At 35.5% G+C, this 20,040-nt stretch overlaps 1 protein-coding gene across 1 annotated transcript; it reads left to right on the forward strand.

Annotated features, from left to right (window-relative positions):
* Positions 1-15,452: 15,452 nt before the first annotated feature.
* Positions 15,453-20,011, forward strand: LOC126689549 (guanine nucleotide-binding protein subunit gamma 2). Its single transcript, XM_050384793.1, has 4 exons — positions 15,453-16,083; positions 19,341-19,393; positions 19,496-19,540; positions 19,641-20,011. Exons 1-4 carry the CDS (start codon positions 15,949-15,951, stop codon positions 19,723-19,725), a joined length of 318 nt encoding a protein of 105 aa, XP_050240750.1. The 5' UTR covers positions 15,453-15,948; the 3' UTR covers positions 19,726-20,011.
* Positions 20,012-20,040: the final 29 nt, after the last annotated feature.

Below are 20,040 nucleotides of genomic sequence, written 5' to 3' on the forward strand. Positions count from 1 at the left end.
ACCTATCCCTTCCTCCATCCCCTACGGAAATAGGAATGGCTTGGATGATTGATTTAATTTTAGGGGTAAGCTCAAAGGGAATTCGATTCCAATCCCAACCTCCACTTACTAAAACATCTTTAATCTTCCAATGGCTTGCTTCACGGGTTAAAGGACCATGAATGAGGCTACGGATAGGACCTTTACATGTCCAATTATCCAGCCAAAAGCTAAGAGTGCTGCCTCTATGAACCACCCACATGCTTCCTTTGTTAAAAGTTTCCCTACCCTTCTTGATGGCCCTCCAAATCTGAGAACAAGGCAGCCTATCCATATTAACAGCATTTAATCTCCTGTTGCTACAATACTTTCTTTTTAGCACTCTCACCCATAGAGCATCATCTTCCGTATGAAACCTCCAATTCAATTTGGCAAGGAGCGCAGTGTTTCTACCCTTCGCCTCTTGCAAACCCAGCCCACCTTCTTCTTTAGTCTTTGTTACTTTCTGCTAGCCAACCCAATGAATTTTCCTAGTAGTCTTCGATGAGCCCCACAAGAAATTTCTATTAACCCAGTCTATACCATCCAAGATTCTTCCTGGTAAGTAAGTGCCTTGCATGACATACGAAGGGATAGTTGACGAGGAAGCTTGAATCAAAACAACCCGGCCAGCCAGAGAGAGCATATTAGCTTTCCACCCGGCCAATTTTTGCTTGACTCTATCCAAGATAAAATTAAACTCTTGAGTGGTGGAACCCGGATGCTTTATGGGAAACCCAAGGTATCTACCAAGAGAGGGCGTGGAAGCAAAACCAAGAATGTCACAAAGTGATTCTCTTGTATCCCTATCCACATTGGGAGAGAAATACACTCTAGATTTGGTAATGCTCACCGATTGCCCCGACATGCTACAAAAATCATCTAGAACATCTCTAATAACAGCACACCTCCTCCCATTAGCCCTCCCAAATAACACTAAATCATCCGCAAAAAATAAATGCGAAAAAGATGGCCCGCTTTGAGAAGCCTTTACAGGCTGCCATAATTTTGCCTCACATTTTTCTTGGATAAGTTGGCCAAGGAAGTCCATACACAAAATAAACAAGTATGGGGAGAGAGGGTCCCCTTGCCTAATCCCTCTAGATGGATAAATGGGGTCTAAAGCTTCTCCATTCACCAATATCAAGGTCGAAACTGTAGAAACATAGCTCATAATAATATCAATCAGATCAGCGGGCAAATTGGCTCTAATAAGCTTGCATCTTATAAAGCTCCACTCAAGCTTGTCATACGCTTTCTCTAAATCCACTTTAATGACCATATACCCTACTTTCCCTTTCTTTTTGTTGAGGGTATGAACAATTTCCTGCACAATGATTGCATTATCAATGCCTTTCCTCCCTGGAACAAAGGCAGCTTGAAGAAGGGATATGATCTTCTCCAAAAAGGGTCTAAGTCTAGCAACAATAATCTTAGTAATCACTTTATAGACTATATTGCATAAACTAATAGGCCTATAGTTACCCAAAGTCTCCAGACCTTGAATCTTAGGAATAAGGACAATGTGGGTCCTATTCAAGAACTCTGGAACTTTCCTCTCAACAAAAACTTTCTTCACCAAATCAATCACAGAATTACCAACAATTAACCAAAATATGTGGAAAAACCCCGCATGCAAGCCATCCAGTCCAGGGGCCTTAAAAGCCTTTAGAGACCACAAGGCATTTTTAATCTCGTCCACCGAAGCAACCCCACTAATACTCACTCTTTCCTCATCTGACAATATTCCTTGCCATGTAGTGGTAAAAGGAATCGACCAAGAAGCACTAAAGAGAGAGGAGGAATACACTTCATTGAAACCACTCCAAATGACATTTTTAATTGCATCTTCTTCATACAGCCACTCCCCTACTGGATTTTTAATAGCCAAAATTTGATTTCTTTTCCTCCTAACCAAAGTAGACACATGGTAGAATGCAGTATTTCTGTCACCTTGAATCATCCAATTAACTCTAGACTTTAAAGCCCAAATTTCTTCCTCCTGATTCAGCACATTATCCAGCTCTTTAAGCAACTCACTCTCAAGATTTAGGAGGAAATTTGACGGTTTAATCGCTACAACCCGTTGAATACCATTCAAACGAGCCATGATATTGTTTTTTCTAGCAAAGACATTTCCAAACTTCGTTTTATTCCACTTCTCGGCCTCTATAGTGAAAGAAGCTATAGCATTTGCAAGCATGGGGTAATGTCTCCACGCTTGAGATATTATGTTGGGAAAGGTTGGGTCAATCAACCAACAAGTATGAAACTTAAAAGGTTTCTTCCTAATAGCATTAATTCTCGGCTGCATATCCAGCAGCACAGGGCAATGGTCAGAATGGCATCTAGTCAAGTGAACCACTTTTGCTTCAGGGAACATAAGGCACCAACTAAGATTAACAAAAAATCTATCAATCCTCTCTTGAATGAGGGCTTAAACATTTCTTTTATTAGTCCACGTGAAACGCGGACCAGCAAACCCAATGTCAATCATACTACATTTATCCAAGCATTCCTTAAAAAGTAAGGATCTACTGACACTAACAGTCCTACCCCCAAATTTATCGCCCTCCATAAGAGGTTCATTAAAATCACCAGCTAACACCCAAGGCATATCATGCATCTTAGCAACTTTAATTAAATTTTCCCATAAGATATGTCTTTCCGCAATTCTAGGACTTGCATAAATTGCAGTAAACAACCAGCTAAAGTCAGAATTTTGTACCTTTACCACGGTATGAATTTCTTGTTCAGTGTTGGCTAACGTCGTAATCTCTACTCTGTAAGAATTCCACAGCAACCATAAACCACCCGCATAACCAATAGTCTCCGTGTGGATAGCACCGTCAAAGGGAAGTCTATCTATAATCTCCCTAGCCCTTTCATCTCCAATTCTAGTCTCCATCACTACCAAAATCGCTGGATTATGGCAACGAATCAACTCCCTAACATGTCTCTGAAAAGAGGGCTTCAGAGCGCCCCTACAATTCCATACTATAATATTCATAATGACCGAGAGCTTTAAGAAAGACCATCAACAATAGGCAGGATTTCCTTCAGCTCCACCCTCAAGCTCCATACGATCTAAATCATTTTCTCTATCTGCTGCCTCTCCTCTGACAGCACCATCCACCACACGGTTCGGCACTCCAATGGTGTTATCCAAGGCACCAAAACCCAATCCAGACTGCACATCCCTTCCGCCTTCAACCATTCCACCATGGAAGCCCACCAATGATTCCTCACTGCTGCCCATACCGGTTCTAGGAGAGATGAGTTGCCCTCCGTCGCACTCATCACCGTAGGCCAGAGGATGAGCTTTCAAACTGCCTTCGCTTTCTTGTTGACTCCGCCCATGGTCTGAGATGTGTGCACCTTGATCGTTGCCGAACCCACCTCCAAATTGATAACCCACAAGATCTTCTGACCCGATTGATGACTGAAATTGAAACTGAGTGCCCAAGAATTTTCTGCCATATCCATTCTCTTCATCAATCAAACTAACTCCTTGTGCGTTTAGAGGCAAAGAAGAACCAGTTCTACTCTCTCCCTTGACGGCGCTAGCACTGATAGAGTGAGCTGCCCTGTTTCGGGCAACACTCTTCTTGCCCTTAACTGAACCTAAAGGATTAAAAGTGTTGGGCTTATCATTGGGCTTAAGTGATTTTTTCCCCTTCCCAGGCCTAGACGGACTCTTCTCAACATGCAGCACACTTGGGCCTGCTTCATTACCATCCTTTTCTGGCTTCAGCCCCTCCTTAGCCAAACGTTGGACTGCCTTGGCCACTTGAAGCCCATCAATAACTCTTTGGGGTGAGAGCTTCCTCTTGATATCCCTGCTCGGCCCAGTATTCAAATTTTCTGATCCCAACGGCAAATAGGACCGTGTTTCATTCCCTATTCTTGGCTGTCCATGCGCCAACTTCACTGTGGTCCCATCATTCCTCAGCTGTTTTGTCCCTTGTTTCTTGCGCACTACCATTATCCACGGACCGTATGTACTCTCAGGTACATCCTCTTGCGCACTACCATGCGTGCTCAAGCTGGGACCCACACTTTGTTTGGCATTTCCAGGTTCATGCAAGCTACATGCCTGTACCTCAGTCACACCGTATGGTTGGATAGCCTCCTTACACGGCGGTGATGGCTGGCGAATGGCATACGGACATAATTCCTTACAATTTCCTATTCTTCCACACTCGAAGCATAACTTATGGATACCTTCATAGCACACCGGCTGCTCACGTTTCCCTATCAAAATGGCCGTAACAAGCGGCTTCTCGACATCGACCTGAACGCATATCCGGGCAAATCTACCTCTAGACTCAGAGGCCGTGTGCGTGTCAACCCTCAACACGTTTCCAATCGCTTTACCTATTTGAAGTAAAGCCTCCGCAAGGTAATACTCTATCGGGAGTTCGTTCAACCTTATCCACACTGCCACTGACGCCACATTTGCAATCGCCGGAGCGAAATCTGGTTCCCAAGGTCTTATGGACAAAAAATGGTCTCCAATAAACCAAGGTCCCCTTTTCAATATAGCTTCATAATCCTCTCTCAAAGAAAATCTTGTAAGGAAGAATCCATGACTTAAATCCACACAATCTAATCTACCAGTCGACCTCCACATAGATAATAGTCTATTTTGTAGGAAACTTAACCCCACAGACCTCCCATAAACCTTGACAATGAGTGCTTTATACCAAGGGCTATGGATCTTCTGTTTAAGTTCTTTAGAGAATTTCACTACCACCAAACCTGCCCTCAGTCCTTCGACCTCTTCATCAGAATCAGCATCGTCTTCCATTAGATTACCAAAGTTGAAGGCTTGTGTGAAAGCACCAGGGATTTCACCAACCAGTTTATCTTTGAACGACGTGGTTTTGCTCCAGCCATTGCCATCATTCCTCGGAGACGAAGCAACTGAATCCAGCCCTTCTTGGAACCCCACATGACTAACATCTTTAACTTTTTTCTTACTATGCACAAGTTCCTCCTGTTCCTCCCTAGAGAGAGCCAGGGCCGGCTCAAGGCCTAGGCAAGTTAGGTCTAGGCCTAAGGCCCCACCAAAAAAAATTTTTTTTCTTAGGAAAAAAGGCCCCATTTTCCATAGTTAAAGGTCCAAATTTTTATAAAACTATATATATATTTTCTAAAGGTTGTACATTTTTTTTATTAGTGATGTTAAGGATACTACAAATTTTATTATTGGCTTACAAATTGTCATGTTATTAATCACAAAAAAGTGATATAAACATTCATTAGTTAAATTGATAAAGTTCATCAATGAGAGACAATGTCACATTATATTTTGAACATTTTATAGTACTTTCAATTAGTGCATTTTTCTTTTTCATTTCTGTTAAAACTCTCAAATTATGAGACCAATAGAACCTTAACTCAATTGAAACCCTAAAATATTTCAAAAAAATGTTGCAAATGTGTTAAATTATCAATTATAGATTAATCTCCCCTGATAGTTTGAGACTTTGATTTTTGTAAACTAATATCCTACAAAGTCACAGATTAAATAATATCTATCTCTCTCTCTCTTAAAATCAAAATATAAAATTAAAAACTAGATTACAACTTTATTTGACTATACATCGTCTTATATCCAAAATAAAGTATTTTTTTCAATTGCAATATATTTTTATTTCTTTTTATTAATATTTATAATTCAACTATGATATTCAATTCTTTATATGAAATTAACATTAGTCTAGTTCGTATTATTTATGTATTTAATGTATCAAATTAACCTTAATTTGATTAGTATTAAATAATTTTATTTAATTAATATTTACATATTAAAGGCCTCGCATAAATTTTTCGCCTTAGGCCCCAGATTATGTTGGGCCGCCCCTGGAGAGAGCACGAGAGCATTCCATTTCAACCAAAGCAAATGGTGAGATCACAATAACCAAAATTTTGAATTGTGAAGTTGCCACAAAAATTATTTCAATTACCCAAAATTTGGAGAACTGAAGTCCTCTACTTTTTCGAAAAAAGTTAGAATATTATGTTATAACTTTCAGCTTTTTTTTGTTCATATTATATCCTTTTTTACTTAAATATTTAGGTAATAAAGTGCAGTTTTTTATGTACTATGATTTTTTTTTTTTTTAATAAACCATGTCATATGAAATTTTTTTGGTTCATGCTTTGGTCCTCAAGTTCAAATTCTGGTTCCGTTACTGCCCTGGTGGCCTGTGTGGAATATAATCCGAGGGCATTTAATCCAGTTTTAGAAGTGGGATATCGGGATCCGGGCGTGGTGGTATTGGGAGTTCCGGTCCGGGGTCCAGCTGTGTGTTTGGACGTGGCGGTATCGGTGGTTTAAGGAGTTCCGGTCCGGGATCCGGTTGTGGTGGTATCGCCGGTTTTGGGAATTCGGGTCCAGGCGCGGGTACAGGGTCTGGACCATAGGGTGGAGGATTAGCGGGGTCAATCTCAGGAGTAGTGGAAATCTGAGGGACCTCCAATGGAACAGTAGGTAAAGGTTGATGATTAGGTAGCTTGGGAAACTCAGGGGGACTCTTGAAAGGATCATTATTAGGTAGCAAAAGAGCAGAGAGGGAAGTGGGATTTTGGTTTCTGAGTGAGATTATGATTGAACTGTACTGGGAAATAAGTAGCAATGGTGGGGCTTTAGCGGTGGTGGTGGAGTTGAAGGAGTAAAATGGGGTCCAGGTCCTTTTGACGAGGGTGGAAGAAATTGCAGAGAGAGAGAGAGGACATGTTTTGGTACGTAAAAGATCTGTGTTGAAAATGGTAGATCGGGACCAGGAGGCAGCATTTATATTATTATATTATAAAGAGAGCGGAGGATGGACGGATAACATGTGTCAGAGAATGTGACACTTGGACATACATGTGGCAGTGAGAACGACATATGTGTGTCATGCAAAAGGGTACGACTATGTACGTACTCATTCCCAAACTTTAACACGTATCCTTCGCAGCTTTGGTGTATCTCTCTGCTTTCTTTTTGGAGTTCAAACTTAGAAAGTGCAATATCCACTCTTTAATTGCCTGTCAATCATGTTTGTATTTACTATTTCCAGGTGTCCAACTGTTAAGCTACTTAACCTCCATTTAATGCGGACAGGAAGATTGGAGAGGATCACACAAATTAATAGCAATTATTTAATGCTTTTTTTTTTCTTGAATTCTATGTCAGCCTTTCTTTTTCATTTACATCGTTAACCGTTAATTTCAACATTATGAATTAGAGTGGATTTAAAAAATTAAAAAAAAAAATCTCTAATAAAATTCAAGGAAGAGAAGTCCTAACAAATGCTATTAGAGCAATCACATCAGTCCGTCTAAAATTTTCCGTCTATTTTATACTAAAAATCTACATTTTCTATTTTATAATACCACATTTCCAAAATACACACATCAGTTAATCTATTTTACACATTTATTCTAATTAAATAATATTATTTATTGTTTTTTATTATTATTATCTATTAATACCTTCTCTCTCATAAACACCCAAAACATCACAGCTTTCTCACACATTCCTCTCTTTCCCTCACTCTCTTCCTCACAGTTGCATCACAGCCCGCCGTCACCGCTGATCCAACTCGCCGCCAATCCAACTCGCTTTTGCCCTCCCTCTTTCCTTCGCCCCTCCCTCTTTCCTTCGCCACCGGCCCTTCGCCTCCCACCCCCAACTGACGACAACAATGGAAGATCCGACGGCAGCAATGGAAGACTATCGGACAGCAGCAGTGGCAGCAAATCCGGTTCCGTTGGGCATCTCACGTGAGTTTTCCGTTGAGTATGGTTTGGGTTGGGTTCTCCGATAGGGTTGGACTGTTTTTGGGTTGGGTTTACCGGTGAGTTTTGATTGATTTTAAGTTAGGTTTTCAATGGGTTTGTCTTGATTTTGAGTTAGGTTTTCAATGGGTTTGTCTTCTGTTGATTTTGGGTTAATTCTCTGTGCTGGGTTGGGTGGTTATTCTGGCGCGCCGGTTTGTTGAGAAAAAAGAATTAAAAAATCGTTTACACGGTGAACAGTAACCATGTATATATGCACGGTTACTGTTCATTTTGCAAGATATCATGTATATTTAGACATTTTTACAAGAACTGATGTGGAAGGATTTTGGGATAAAATGTGAAAATAGATCACTTTTTGTATTTTAGATGAGTATCCACGAGCTGGTGTGGATGCTCTTAGGGTATTAGTTAATAATCTATTTTAGAAAAGTTTTGATATTACTTTTATGGGAAATGAAAAACTTGTTAAAACATTAATTTTTTTTCCAATAAAAACTTTCTTTAAAAGGTTTGTTAACTAATGCCCTAAAGATATTTCAAGTAAGGGAAATGCTAACAAGTGCTCTTATGGCATTAGTTAATAATCTATTTTAGAAAAGTTTTAACATCACTTTTATGGAAAATGAAAATGTTGTCAAAACATTTTTTTTTCTTTTCCAATAAAAAATTTATTTAAAAGAATTGTTAACCAATACTTTAAGCGCATTCGTTAGCATGACATTTTAAGTAAAAGCGTATAATGTGTATTAGGCAATTTGCTATGGCTTGTTTAACATAAAGGAAAGGTTACGAATAATGTGAATATTCACACTAGTAACTTTTTTTGCCTACTGATTTCTAGTTGTGAATCATAAATATTTGAATAAAAATTGATAAATTATGTGTATAAATTTGGTACATAAATAATAGTAGGTGTTGTTACTATTGTGTTTCTACAATTAAAAAAAAAAAAAAAGTTCATTTACGTAATTTTAGTTTTACCAACCAGATGTCTTTTATTGTTATTATTATTAAATTTAATTATCAACCATATTTTTATGAGCTTCTAATTTTGAAAAATGTCAAGATTGTTTTTCCTAAAATGCTAACAACATGAGATCTAATATATTTGAATCATTCACAAAAATGTAATTACCGAATTGGCCTACACTAGTATGATTGATATCTTAATATAATAATAAAAAAAGAGCAATTATATATCTATGTATAAAAATGTCCAGAATTCATTCCGTGTGTGCATCTCCTTCTAACGTATGTAAGACAAATTCTTGGCTAAATTTTTAACAGCCCCATATCGTTGTGTCATTTTGTATATATAGTTAGAAATTAGAGCATTTACATCAGTCTAACCAAATTTTTCCGTCTGTTTTACACTAAAATTTTACTTTTTTATTTTTTTTTATTTTACACTACCATATTTTCAAAACACCCACATCAGTTTATCTATTTTACAAATCTATTCTATTTAAAATAATATTATTTATTCTTTTATTATTATTTATTAATACCTATCTATCAAATATCAATTCCAAACCCATATCCCAAACCGTCTCCCTCAACACTTGTATAGTAAATCTGGGAACAGCAACAGTGGAAGACCCGACGGCAACAGAACAGGCAGTAGCAGTGGCAATAGATCAGGCGGCAGATTCGGTTGGTGGTTGGGTGGTTATTTTCTTCTTCTTTCTTCTTATTATGCCGCGTTGGGTTGTTATAGACATTGGGAAAGTTGCGGGTTATTGTAGACATAGAGGAAGAGAAGTAGTTTGATAGAGGAGAGAAAAAAAAATTTCATTTGCATATGAACAGTAACCATGCATATATGCACGGTCATTGTTCATTTGCAAAATAATGGTGTATATTTGCACATTTTTACAAATATTAATATAGGTATTTTTTTGATTAAAATATATAAAATTGAGTATTTTTTATATTTTGTAAATTTTTGCAACTACTGACGGGTTGTAGACTTGAATATGAAATTGGTACAAAACCGAAAAAGAAAAAGAAAAAAAGGTGATTGATTGATACAACCTCAAACTAAACAAATATTGGAGTAGGAGGGAGGGCCCGTGGGAAGGTGGGGTTTAATTAATGGCCTGTTTGGAAGTAAAAAAAAGGAGGGGGAGTAGAGTAGAGGGAGGGAGAGTAATTTAATTACCTTGTTTGGAAGTTTTTTAAGAAATGAGGGGGAGGGATTTGGAGGGGTTTGGAGGGGTTCCAACTACCTCTAACCCCTCATTTTTAATTCCTCCAAATTGGAGAGATTTGGAGGGAGAGTAGAGTAGATAAATTATTGACCAAATAAATTCCCTAATTTACCCTTTCTAAATTAACAAAATTACAAACTGATTATATAAATAACTTTTGTTTGTTTCCTGAGAAAATTTTTAAGGTGAATGAAAAAAAAAATTGAATCTCACCGTTTCACTGACTAATGTTTTGAAAATACATACGTTTACAACAACAACAACAAAAATAAATAAATAAATAAATAAAATAAAAATAAAAATAATACCGCTGCTCTCTGCAAGTTCATCAAAATTGCCGCAACACTGATTCGTCAATGGAGGCCGCTGTAGTTCCTTGACAGTTCTGTGAAGTTCCTAACGAGCTTCGTGCTTTCAAGCTTGAGCTTTCGAGCATAGTGCGCGTATGCCAAAGCCAGAGATCGATGATCTTCAGCTTGCTTTCGAATCTGATCTAATCGAGGCTTGAGTGGACCCGATTTCAACGCTAATTCTGCTCTTCTTTTTTTTTTTTTTTTGGTTAACTGATACTGCTATTCTCGTAGTTCCAAATCTACGTGAACCACACTTGAATTCCTAATGTACTTATATTATGAAAACCAATTTTCTTCTATTACACAAATCCAAAAAAAAAAAAAAAACTAATTTTCTTCTATTACATTTCTGAATCCGGAAATGAAAACCAATTGAAGCGACAAAACTAACTCATTTCAAATTTTTTTTTTTTTAATTTTTTGGTAATTGTTAATCTATTATCACTTGGGTGAAATCTATATGACAATTATTATTAAATATTTAGTGGTATTTCATTTTTAATTTTTTTTACTTTTATTAGTGGTATTTGATGGAATGAGAATGTTGATTAAATAATTATTTAATCTAATAAATTAATCATAGACCAATATTGCAAGTCCATTTTCAAATAGGGGTAAATTTGTCTATTTAAATCATTTCCTCTCTTTTCCATCCTAATTTTTAAAACATCCAAACAAGAGGAAGGGTTAATTACTCCCTTCCCCCTTACTAATTTTAAAAACATCCAAACAAGGTAAAGAATAATCATTCCCCTCTACTCTCCTCTCCACTACTCCCTTCTCCTCTACTCCCCTCTACTCTCCTTCCTCTCTAAACTTCCAAACAGGCCATAAAAGAAACCATTTTGAGTTTGAATTCCCACAATTTCATCTTCAAGTCATGGCTCATGGCCAATAAAGACAAAGCAAAGGTGACAAAGAGAAACAGGCAGTGCAACTGCAAATTACTGTACAACAGAGCAAATACCCAACACAGTTTAACAAACATGAGCCAACAACACGCGCTTGTGTATTTTATAGTAATCGCGTGCACAACACAGTGGAACAAGGACAACGACGTGCCACTTCCCTAGCTAGTGGACTTCCAGTTCTTAAGCACCGTGGCGCCGCCGCCGCCTCTACTGTCACGCGCATAATCGTCCCGTCCTAATACGCTCTCTAAAAAGATAGACAAAATTCAAAAATCACTCTTCTTTTTTTTGCATTAAAAAAAAAAAATCACTTATTTTTATGAGAGAGCTTTCCATAATTTGCTATGATAAATTTTTGGGTTTTTTAATCATTATATTTTTCTTAATTTTTCCTTAGATAAATCTTGTCATAATATTGGTTCAAAGTTCAAACCATTATAGAATGCTAGACTTATCCAAGACTAACTCAAAATAATATGTCTTGGACCAAGATATCTCTAATAAATATAATATAAGTAGTTGCTCTCCTATGAACAATTCTTGGACATTATAAATTTAATTTACTTATATTTTGTCACAAATTGGTTGTGTTTTTTGAATTATTAAACTGCGTGTATGCTATATCTTCTTCTTTCCTTTTTCTTTTTTTCTTTTTTGCTTTGATTTACACAACATACGATACTTATACCTTATACCCAATCGCATATTATCACATCAATTTTTTTTTTTTTTAAATAGAGTAAATTATAAATATCACATCCATGTTGTATATCCTTAGATCATGGAGTTATCATGAGATTTTTTTGTAACAATTATTTTTCCTATGATTTACTTTGTGAGGTATCTCCATTAATTTAGTTTGTAATAATGTGGCAAGTGTCAATAATGTCAATTGAAAAAAGATGTTGTTCGACCCTCATATATTTAGTTGTCTCTTTAACTCCTTCAACTATAGTCTATAGATGAAACCGGATAGAATGGGGGTTGGAATTGCCAGCCTACCTAAAATTTAAAAAGACAATATTTAACTTACGACTTTTACCCTTCCTCTTCCATTTTTTTTTATGGGTGAGTTTATTGAAAATATCATACTTATAATCAACAATCTCTTAAGTTTTTTATTTTTAAAAATTCATTAAATAAAAAGGAAGAAAATCTTTGTCTTTTAAAGTTCAATACCTATAAATAGAAAAGGAAGGTAAGAGAAAAAAATTATAACAAAACTAAATTTTTATAGAACATTATTGTATTTTTTTAATTATATATATAAAAAATTAATAGGAACACAAATTATTTATTTAATAATTTAGCCTCCTTTAAATTTTGGGATAATTACATATAACATAAATTTATGTAAGTTGTACTTGGTGTCTATCTAACTATTAAAAATGTAGTTTCTAAAAAAAAACCCATTAAAAATATTTTCACCCAAACATGAAATTTTTACTTTGAAAAAAAAGATCAAAATACAACTTATTCATACCAAAAATCCTTAGTAGATAAATAATTTGAGAGAAACAAAATATAACTAATACAATATCATTTTGTGAATTTTGTTACATTAAAATATATCATTAATATATATATATATATATATATTAGTGTAATACATACATGTGTATATAAAAGTTTCACCTTGGAGTTAAATCCTTACTCCACCTTGAACATATTTTTTCTTTAATTCTTTCTTAAATGTTATTGTTGTCATTTGCCACATCATCGAATGCCATTAAAGTTATAGGAAATGCATTATAAAGAAAACAACATGAGAGATAAGTACAATAACAAGAAACCTTAATATAATTTTTTTTGAGTTATTATGAATCCTCAACTGATTAATTCGAATCAATCACATCTTATAAGATTATACCTATAGGGGTGATAGACCCAATAGTATGTATCTATATATATATATTGGGCCAAGGGCCCAATCCAAGGACATTAAATAGTCCAAGGACAGGTAAAACACTGTTATGGGAATCCATGTTAGTGAATGAAGAGGTAAGGTTTGGTCGTAAGAGTCCAAGAAGGTGGTCCGAGAATGAATGCCTCCTCGGTTGAGCAAAACCGAGGTCCGATGGTGTGGTCTGCCATCCAGGGCAACGTTCAAGGAGGTTCTATTGATAAGGACAAGTATCCTAGAAGTACAAGATAGGGGGAAGCCATATAATATCTAAGAGAAAGCTGCTACCATCGCATTGAATGCTCTGTAGTTAATTCTCTGGTCGCATTAATGAGGAAGTGATACCTGAAACAGTAATTTTCAGCCTTACAGTTACTTCCCAAAAACTTTAGGAAAGTACTAATGGGACAAAGATCAATACCAACAATCTAATCTACACATGGAGGGTAGAAATGAAAGAAGGAAGATAGTATAAAATAGAAAGAAGATTCTAAGGGAAAGGGATCGGAGGATTAAGAGAAAAAATTATGTAGCAACAAGAATTGTGCTTGTAATCAAATTTAAGAGATATATTCAAGAACTGATTTTCTCGGACTGTGCTGATGACTATTTTCTTTAGATAAAACTAGTCTATCTTTACTTTATTGTCATCTGGATCCATTATAATTGTGATTCAACTCATTAGAGCCTAATTTTCTAATCCACTCTCTACAAATTCTTTATATTGAACTTTTTGGACCTAGATCCTTTTACCTTTTGGGTTAAGGAACCAAATTGTGTCCTTACAATACCAAACAAGTAGTTTTTGTAATTTACCTTGAAATTCACAGTCCTCTATCTCACAATGAGCTTATTGATGTTAGATATCCATTCCTTATATTTATTTATAATCTTTCTTAAAATTTTATGTAAGATAACTTACATGGGATGAGTTTCGTACATCAACTCATAGTTGTTAGTATCGTACGATACGCGATACGTATCGTATCGTGCGTAAAAAGTTTTGTATTGTATCAGCGTATCGTAAATGCTCATAAATCGTACGATATGCATATCATATGAATCGTATCGTATCGTAAAATCGTACGTATCATACGATACATGGACCAATGCTTTAAAATGAGATTTTTTGTTAAAATTTGTACTTTTATTTGAATCTAACAAGTTGTTAGACTTGTTTTTAACAAAAAATTATTAGTTTACTTAGTTTATCCTACTAAAATAACATATTAATAAGTTTTTTTTGCTCTCTCTCCTACAATTAGACTAAATAGTACACACTTACCCTTCACTTTAATATTTACAAATTTATTTTATATACTACGAATAAAATATTAATTGACAATATAAATTTTTTATTTTTATCATTATTGTTATAAGTCCAAGAAACTAGAATGCCAAACAAATTTTTATAAAAATATTATTAAAATAAAAAGAACAATAAGAGATTGTAAATGTTGATGACAAATGACGATGACGAAAATTTTAATGAAGAAATAAGTTTGCAAAATTATAAACATAATGATAGTATTGACTTAGATGGGGTTGATTAGACAATATGATGAATATGATGAAAATAAATTATTATTTTGGCTCATTTGTAATATATTATCACTTTTGAATTTAGGAAATTTGAATGCTAATGTTATAAACACATGCTAATTTAATTTATTTAGTAAGCTTGTTAAATATTATTACATAAGTGATGAATAAATTAGTCATTAGTTGAATATATTCAAAATTTATAATGAATATACCCTTTATATATATATATGTATATTTATAATTTTTTTATAAATTGTTTGTATATTTATAATTTTTTATAAATTTTATTAAGTGTTTATATATCTTATGATATACAATACGGTACGATATAATATACGATACAGAAAAATTAAAAATCGATTCACGATACGATTCACGTTTTGACAACTATGCATCAACTTATAATTTCAAGATTGATGTTTTATCAAAATGAGATTCATTTTCCTGTCCAGAAAAAGGAGATTTATCTTATTAACAAATATTTATGATATTTTTGGTAATTAATTAATCAAATTTTATTTACCACTCCTCATTTTTATGCTTATTTTTAACTATAAAAACTTGATCCCAACTCTTATTTTATTTATTTAGGGAAGTCTCTTATTATAGTTAAGGGAAAAGTAAGTTTGTTTTTGACAGAGTCCACTGTCACAGTCACCGCACAGGGGAACATCGCGTGGAGCTGCACAAAGTCGAAAAGCAGAGAGAGACAGAGACCCTTTTTGGTAAGTGAACGCCAAAGAGACCGTAGAGAGACAAAAAAGACACAGAAAATGAGAATCACAATAGAGACCACCAGCTTTCACACGAGCACTACTGACTAATGACTATACACTACGCAAAAACATCAACAACAAAGTTTTCATTTTTTTTTTTTATTATTATTATTTTCTTTTCATTCATTCCCTTGAAAAGCTCAGGCTAAAACGGCCAAACAAGAATCCCTTCCAACCCAACTCTCTGTCTTTTTTTTGGTAAAAGGCGATAAAAACTCTCTGTCTTTCTATTAGATCCGCGTCTTTTCTTTTAATCAATGAAGGAGCGCTTGTGGGGTCCATTAAGATCTCTGGGTCTTCCTTCTTTTGTTGTCTAATGGGGTCTTTCTGTTGATTTTACTTCCCTTGTTTTTGAGTTGGGTCCATATATAAGTGGTGTGTTTTTTCTTCCGTAAAGCTAGGGCTTTTATATTCCTTTTTTGGTTGTTGTATGCTGAGATGCAATCGGGTAGTTCCGAATCCGCGAGCCCGAGAACCGAGCGGGTCCAGTCTTTGTCAGCCCCTGATACGAGAGGGAAGCATCGGATACAAGCAGAGCTGAAGCGGCTTGAACAAGAAGCTAGATTCTTAGAGGTAACTTCTTATTCTTAATAAATTGTTTCTGGCCTATGATGTTGTTTTCTTGAGTTATTGAATGTTTAGTCCTCTATTGTTTTCTTTTATCTGATTGTTTGTGTTTGTGTTTATAAACGAATAAATGGTAATCTGGGCAGTTTTGAATTTACTTATTTGTTGTCTCTGTAAAGTGTAAAGTCGCCTAATAGGTCGTTAGTTTCATATTTCAAACTTGATATAACAAATGCTGGACTTTTGAGATAGGAACCTAGTTGAAATATTATTACCTTTAATATAACAGACATTCTTGATAAGCCACTACTTTTGTTGAGTTGGGAATGGACCTGGATTCTTCGTCCAATTGGTGAATATGTTGAAATGGTGCAGAGCTTGAGGCTTTGAGCAGTTTGCAATTATCTTCATGGTTTTTAAGAAACATAAAGACCTTGTGGAACGCAGTTGGGTCATGTTAAAAGATTGCTACTTCTGATTCTGTGTGCTGAATTAGGGGGTACGGTTTCTGATGTTTTCTGATCACAACAGAGTTCAGGAAGTTCAATGCAGATCCCTTTATCAGTTTATGGGTATCCTTGCGATGTGTTATGTTTCTTGTTGCCAAATGTGCATTGGTCTCAAAAACGGTAGTGACTTACTGTTTCATTGACTGTGAATGGTCTGTTTTCAGAAAAAGTATTTTCTAGATTTATCCTTACGACCCTATCCTTTACAAACTTAAAATATTTTACATTAGATTGCAGTGATTAGGTTTTTGAGCAAGTGAATTTTTGGTACTCTTGGGAAAAGAGGTGTGGACACTTGATTTTCCTTAGTCAATGTAGTTTGTAATGCATAGTGAGGAAACTCAATTCCAATTGCAGTAGATAGGATGATAGAAATTTCAAATCTGAGAAATAGTTGATTGTGTGGGTGTATTTTATTGTCCCCTCACTCCATCTGCATTCCGTATTCCTTTTGATGCAACTAAACTTGATTGCTGTTGTCTCTCATAAGTGTCAAGCAGCTAGATTTGTTAAAAAAAAGGGGCTACATAACCTTACGCACACTTATTTAAATGGTGTTAGACTTAGATCCTCTGGAGAATCTTGCATAACATTTATGGTTGGATAATTCCTTCAAATGCTTGAACTGATCTATCACTGTTCTAACATATCTCTCTGTGGAAGGTATAACAATGACTTGATACATGCAATCAGTATGTTGAAAATCCAAGTGAATAAATTTTCGTATCCTCATTCCTTACATTTTTGAGCTGTAATTTATTTCATTCATTTTTTTTTTAAAATCCTTTTTGAATCAATTGATTGAGTTGTGTCGGTACAATTTAATTGCATAGGAGATAGAGGAAGTTAGAGACTTGCTGTTGTTGGAAATTTTGGGTTACTGAAGATATACAATTGAAGTCAAGAGGGAGAAGAAAATTCTTGATTTTCTGTTTTTAGGTTCAGAGTCAGATTTAAGTATACATAATTGGGAAAAAGCTTAAACATCTTGGCATGGAAATTATATTGTACACTTTGCCTCATATACAGTGGGTGAGCTACAGTTTCTCCTAAGAGATCCTTGAAAGTTTGAGAACTTATGGAAAGGTCTTCATTATTGTGGACAAATTGTGTAAACGACTTGGCTATGCAGCTAATCAGGTTTCTGGTACAATGCTCAAGGCCTCAACGGACTAGCATATCTTATTGAAACCCTAGTTTATTATGTAGTCAATATATCTGGGAACTGTTTTTGCAGTTGCTGCAAATTTTTGTGTGCCCAGAAATCACCCTGAGGTTTATGCTTGTACACCTTAAAAGTTATAGTATAAATTATCTAAAAGAGAACGTTAGCATCTCAACAAGTTTGACAAATTAGGTACATTGCTCAAACCTGGAATTACCTTCTCTTCTCAAACAAGTTGTACTTTCAAATCCTATTACCCTTTCCTCTGTTCCCCCCCCTCCCCCCTCTGCCCTTCCCTTTCCCAAACAAAAATTAAAAAATCTTCTCACCTTTGGTCACTGTTAATCCTAATTGACAGGTTGCCCCAGTAGGCAAGCCATTTTCTCTTTTAAATAAATCGGGTCATAAAAATCAGTAGAGTTGGCTAATCCAGTTACCTTCTCATTTCCTTCAGTTTATTTCACTGCTGTCAACTAGCACCGAGCTTGAGGAAAGCTCCATTGAGATAACAAGTTTCCATAGGCATGCAGCAGGGTCCTCTGCCTTGATGTGCCACTAACAGCGTTGGAGTTTGTAACTCAGACTTCCACCAGCAGTGAAATGTGTAATTCAAATTAAGGAAGGAATTAGGTACTGTCATGTTGCTTTTTGGAACATTTCCAATGTGAAGGATGGCTACATAGACTATATTTGGCTGTTGGGAGTTGGTAGGAAGCTTAGAAGTTATGTCAGATCTACATCTGAAAAGTTTTTCATGTATAATATAGCAGTATCTCAGTAGGGAAACTACTTTCCATTATTCACATCCAAACCCTATGGAGAACTTTTCTGGTAATTTTGTTTGAGTCTGTCTGAATAATCAAAACATCTAGGAAGTTGATAGTTTCATGTGTGAATATTTGACACAGTATGTCAAACCAAATAATTTTTTAAAAGAAATAAAAAATAAAAAGGAAAAGAGGGGTTTTCTCATATTTGGGAATCAACCTCTCCCAAAAAATTGGGTGTAAGGCTGCTTACCAATCACCTCAGCCAGAGCCCGCAAAAGTGGAAGCTTTGTGCACTGGGTATGACTATGTTTCTAGAGAACTTCATCCTCATGTCTAGTTGCTTCTGGTAATTGGGTATATTTGATCAGTTTCTTATCTTATATCCAACTTTTTTGGGTTGATTTCTGCCTCTGTTGCTTGATTCTATTGTATGTGCCTCCCATATTGGCTAATCTTGATAGTTCCCAGTGCTTCCCATAGTTATTTTGTGGCATCTATTTTGTATATAGTTTTGGGAATTTTATGGGAGGTTTAGATAGCCTATTGCAATAAATTTGTCATGGGAAATTATTTCTGGTAAATATAGTTTAATCAATCTGGTAATTGGAGAGGCAAAGAACATCCAGAGGAACTGGCCTACTGAGATGTGATGGTTTTTGACACATTTCTGTTTCTGAATAACCTCACAGTTCAATGTGAGTTTTTTCTGTAATTAGTATTAGATTAGATAACTTTCCTTCTTGCTACATATTCTAGATGTAATTTTAGCATTGTTTATATTTTTGGCTATTGGATTGACTGGATTTGCTGCACGTGCAGGAAGAGCTGGAACAGCTTGAAAAGATGGAAAAGGCCTCAGCTGCAAGCAAGGAGTAAGAATGAGAAAATATATAGAGTACTTAATTTAACATTTATCTAACCTTTAGTTTTTACTATGTCAATTCACAAGCTTGAGTTTCTATTCTGCATGCCAGAATGCTAAGCAATGTGGAATCAAGGCCTGATCCTTTGCTCTCAGTGTAATACTTCCCTGCCTAACATATTCTTTCAATGCTTTAAAATTTTCCCCTGCTTCATTTTGACCTTTTATATAAAATCATATTTCTTTTGGTTTGGCAGAACAACTGGCCCAATAAATCCATTTTGGGACCGATGGTTTGAAGGCCCACAAGATTCAAAAGGTTGCAGATGCTGGATATTGTGATGATTATAGTGAAATTCAAGAACCAACTTCCATGATCATATTTTGGCAGACGCTTCAACTTACAGACATGTAACAGCCTTAGGGGAAAAAAGAAAAGAAAAAGAAAAGAAAAACCTTTAAATTAGTATCTTACAGCTTGAGTAGACAGCTTGAGTAGATTTTGTGTGTCAATTGGCAATCATTTGGTGGAATGCTTCATTGTGCATATGAGGATTTTATAGCAAAACTTTCTCATTGGTAAATGATTCATGAAAGGCTCAATGGTACAGATGACAATTGCATTGCATTACCTTCTTACCATCGAGATGTTTTTAA

The sequence above is a fragment of the Quercus robur genome, chromosome 6 (genome assembly GCF_932294415.1).
Source record: "Quercus robur chromosome 6, dhQueRobu3.1, whole genome shotgun sequence".
Lineage (NCBI taxonomy): Eukaryota > Viridiplantae > Streptophyta > Magnoliopsida > Fagales > Fagaceae > Quercus > Quercus robur.

Bases quoted from the DNA above. Each gene is read 5' to 3' on its own strand.
- LOC126689549 (XM_050384793.1), top strand. From the start codon at position 15,949: ATGCAATCGGGTAGTTCCGAATCCGCGAGCCCGAGAACCGAGCGGGTC. The intron at 16,084-19,340 runs GTAACTTCTTAT...CTGCACGTGCAG, and splicing joins AAGAAGCTAGATTCTTAGAG to GAAGAGCTGGAACAGCTTGA. The intron at 19,394-19,495 runs GTAAGAATGAGA...TCTGCATGCCAG, and splicing joins GCCTCAGCTGCAAGCAAGGA to AATGCTAAGCAATGTGGAAT.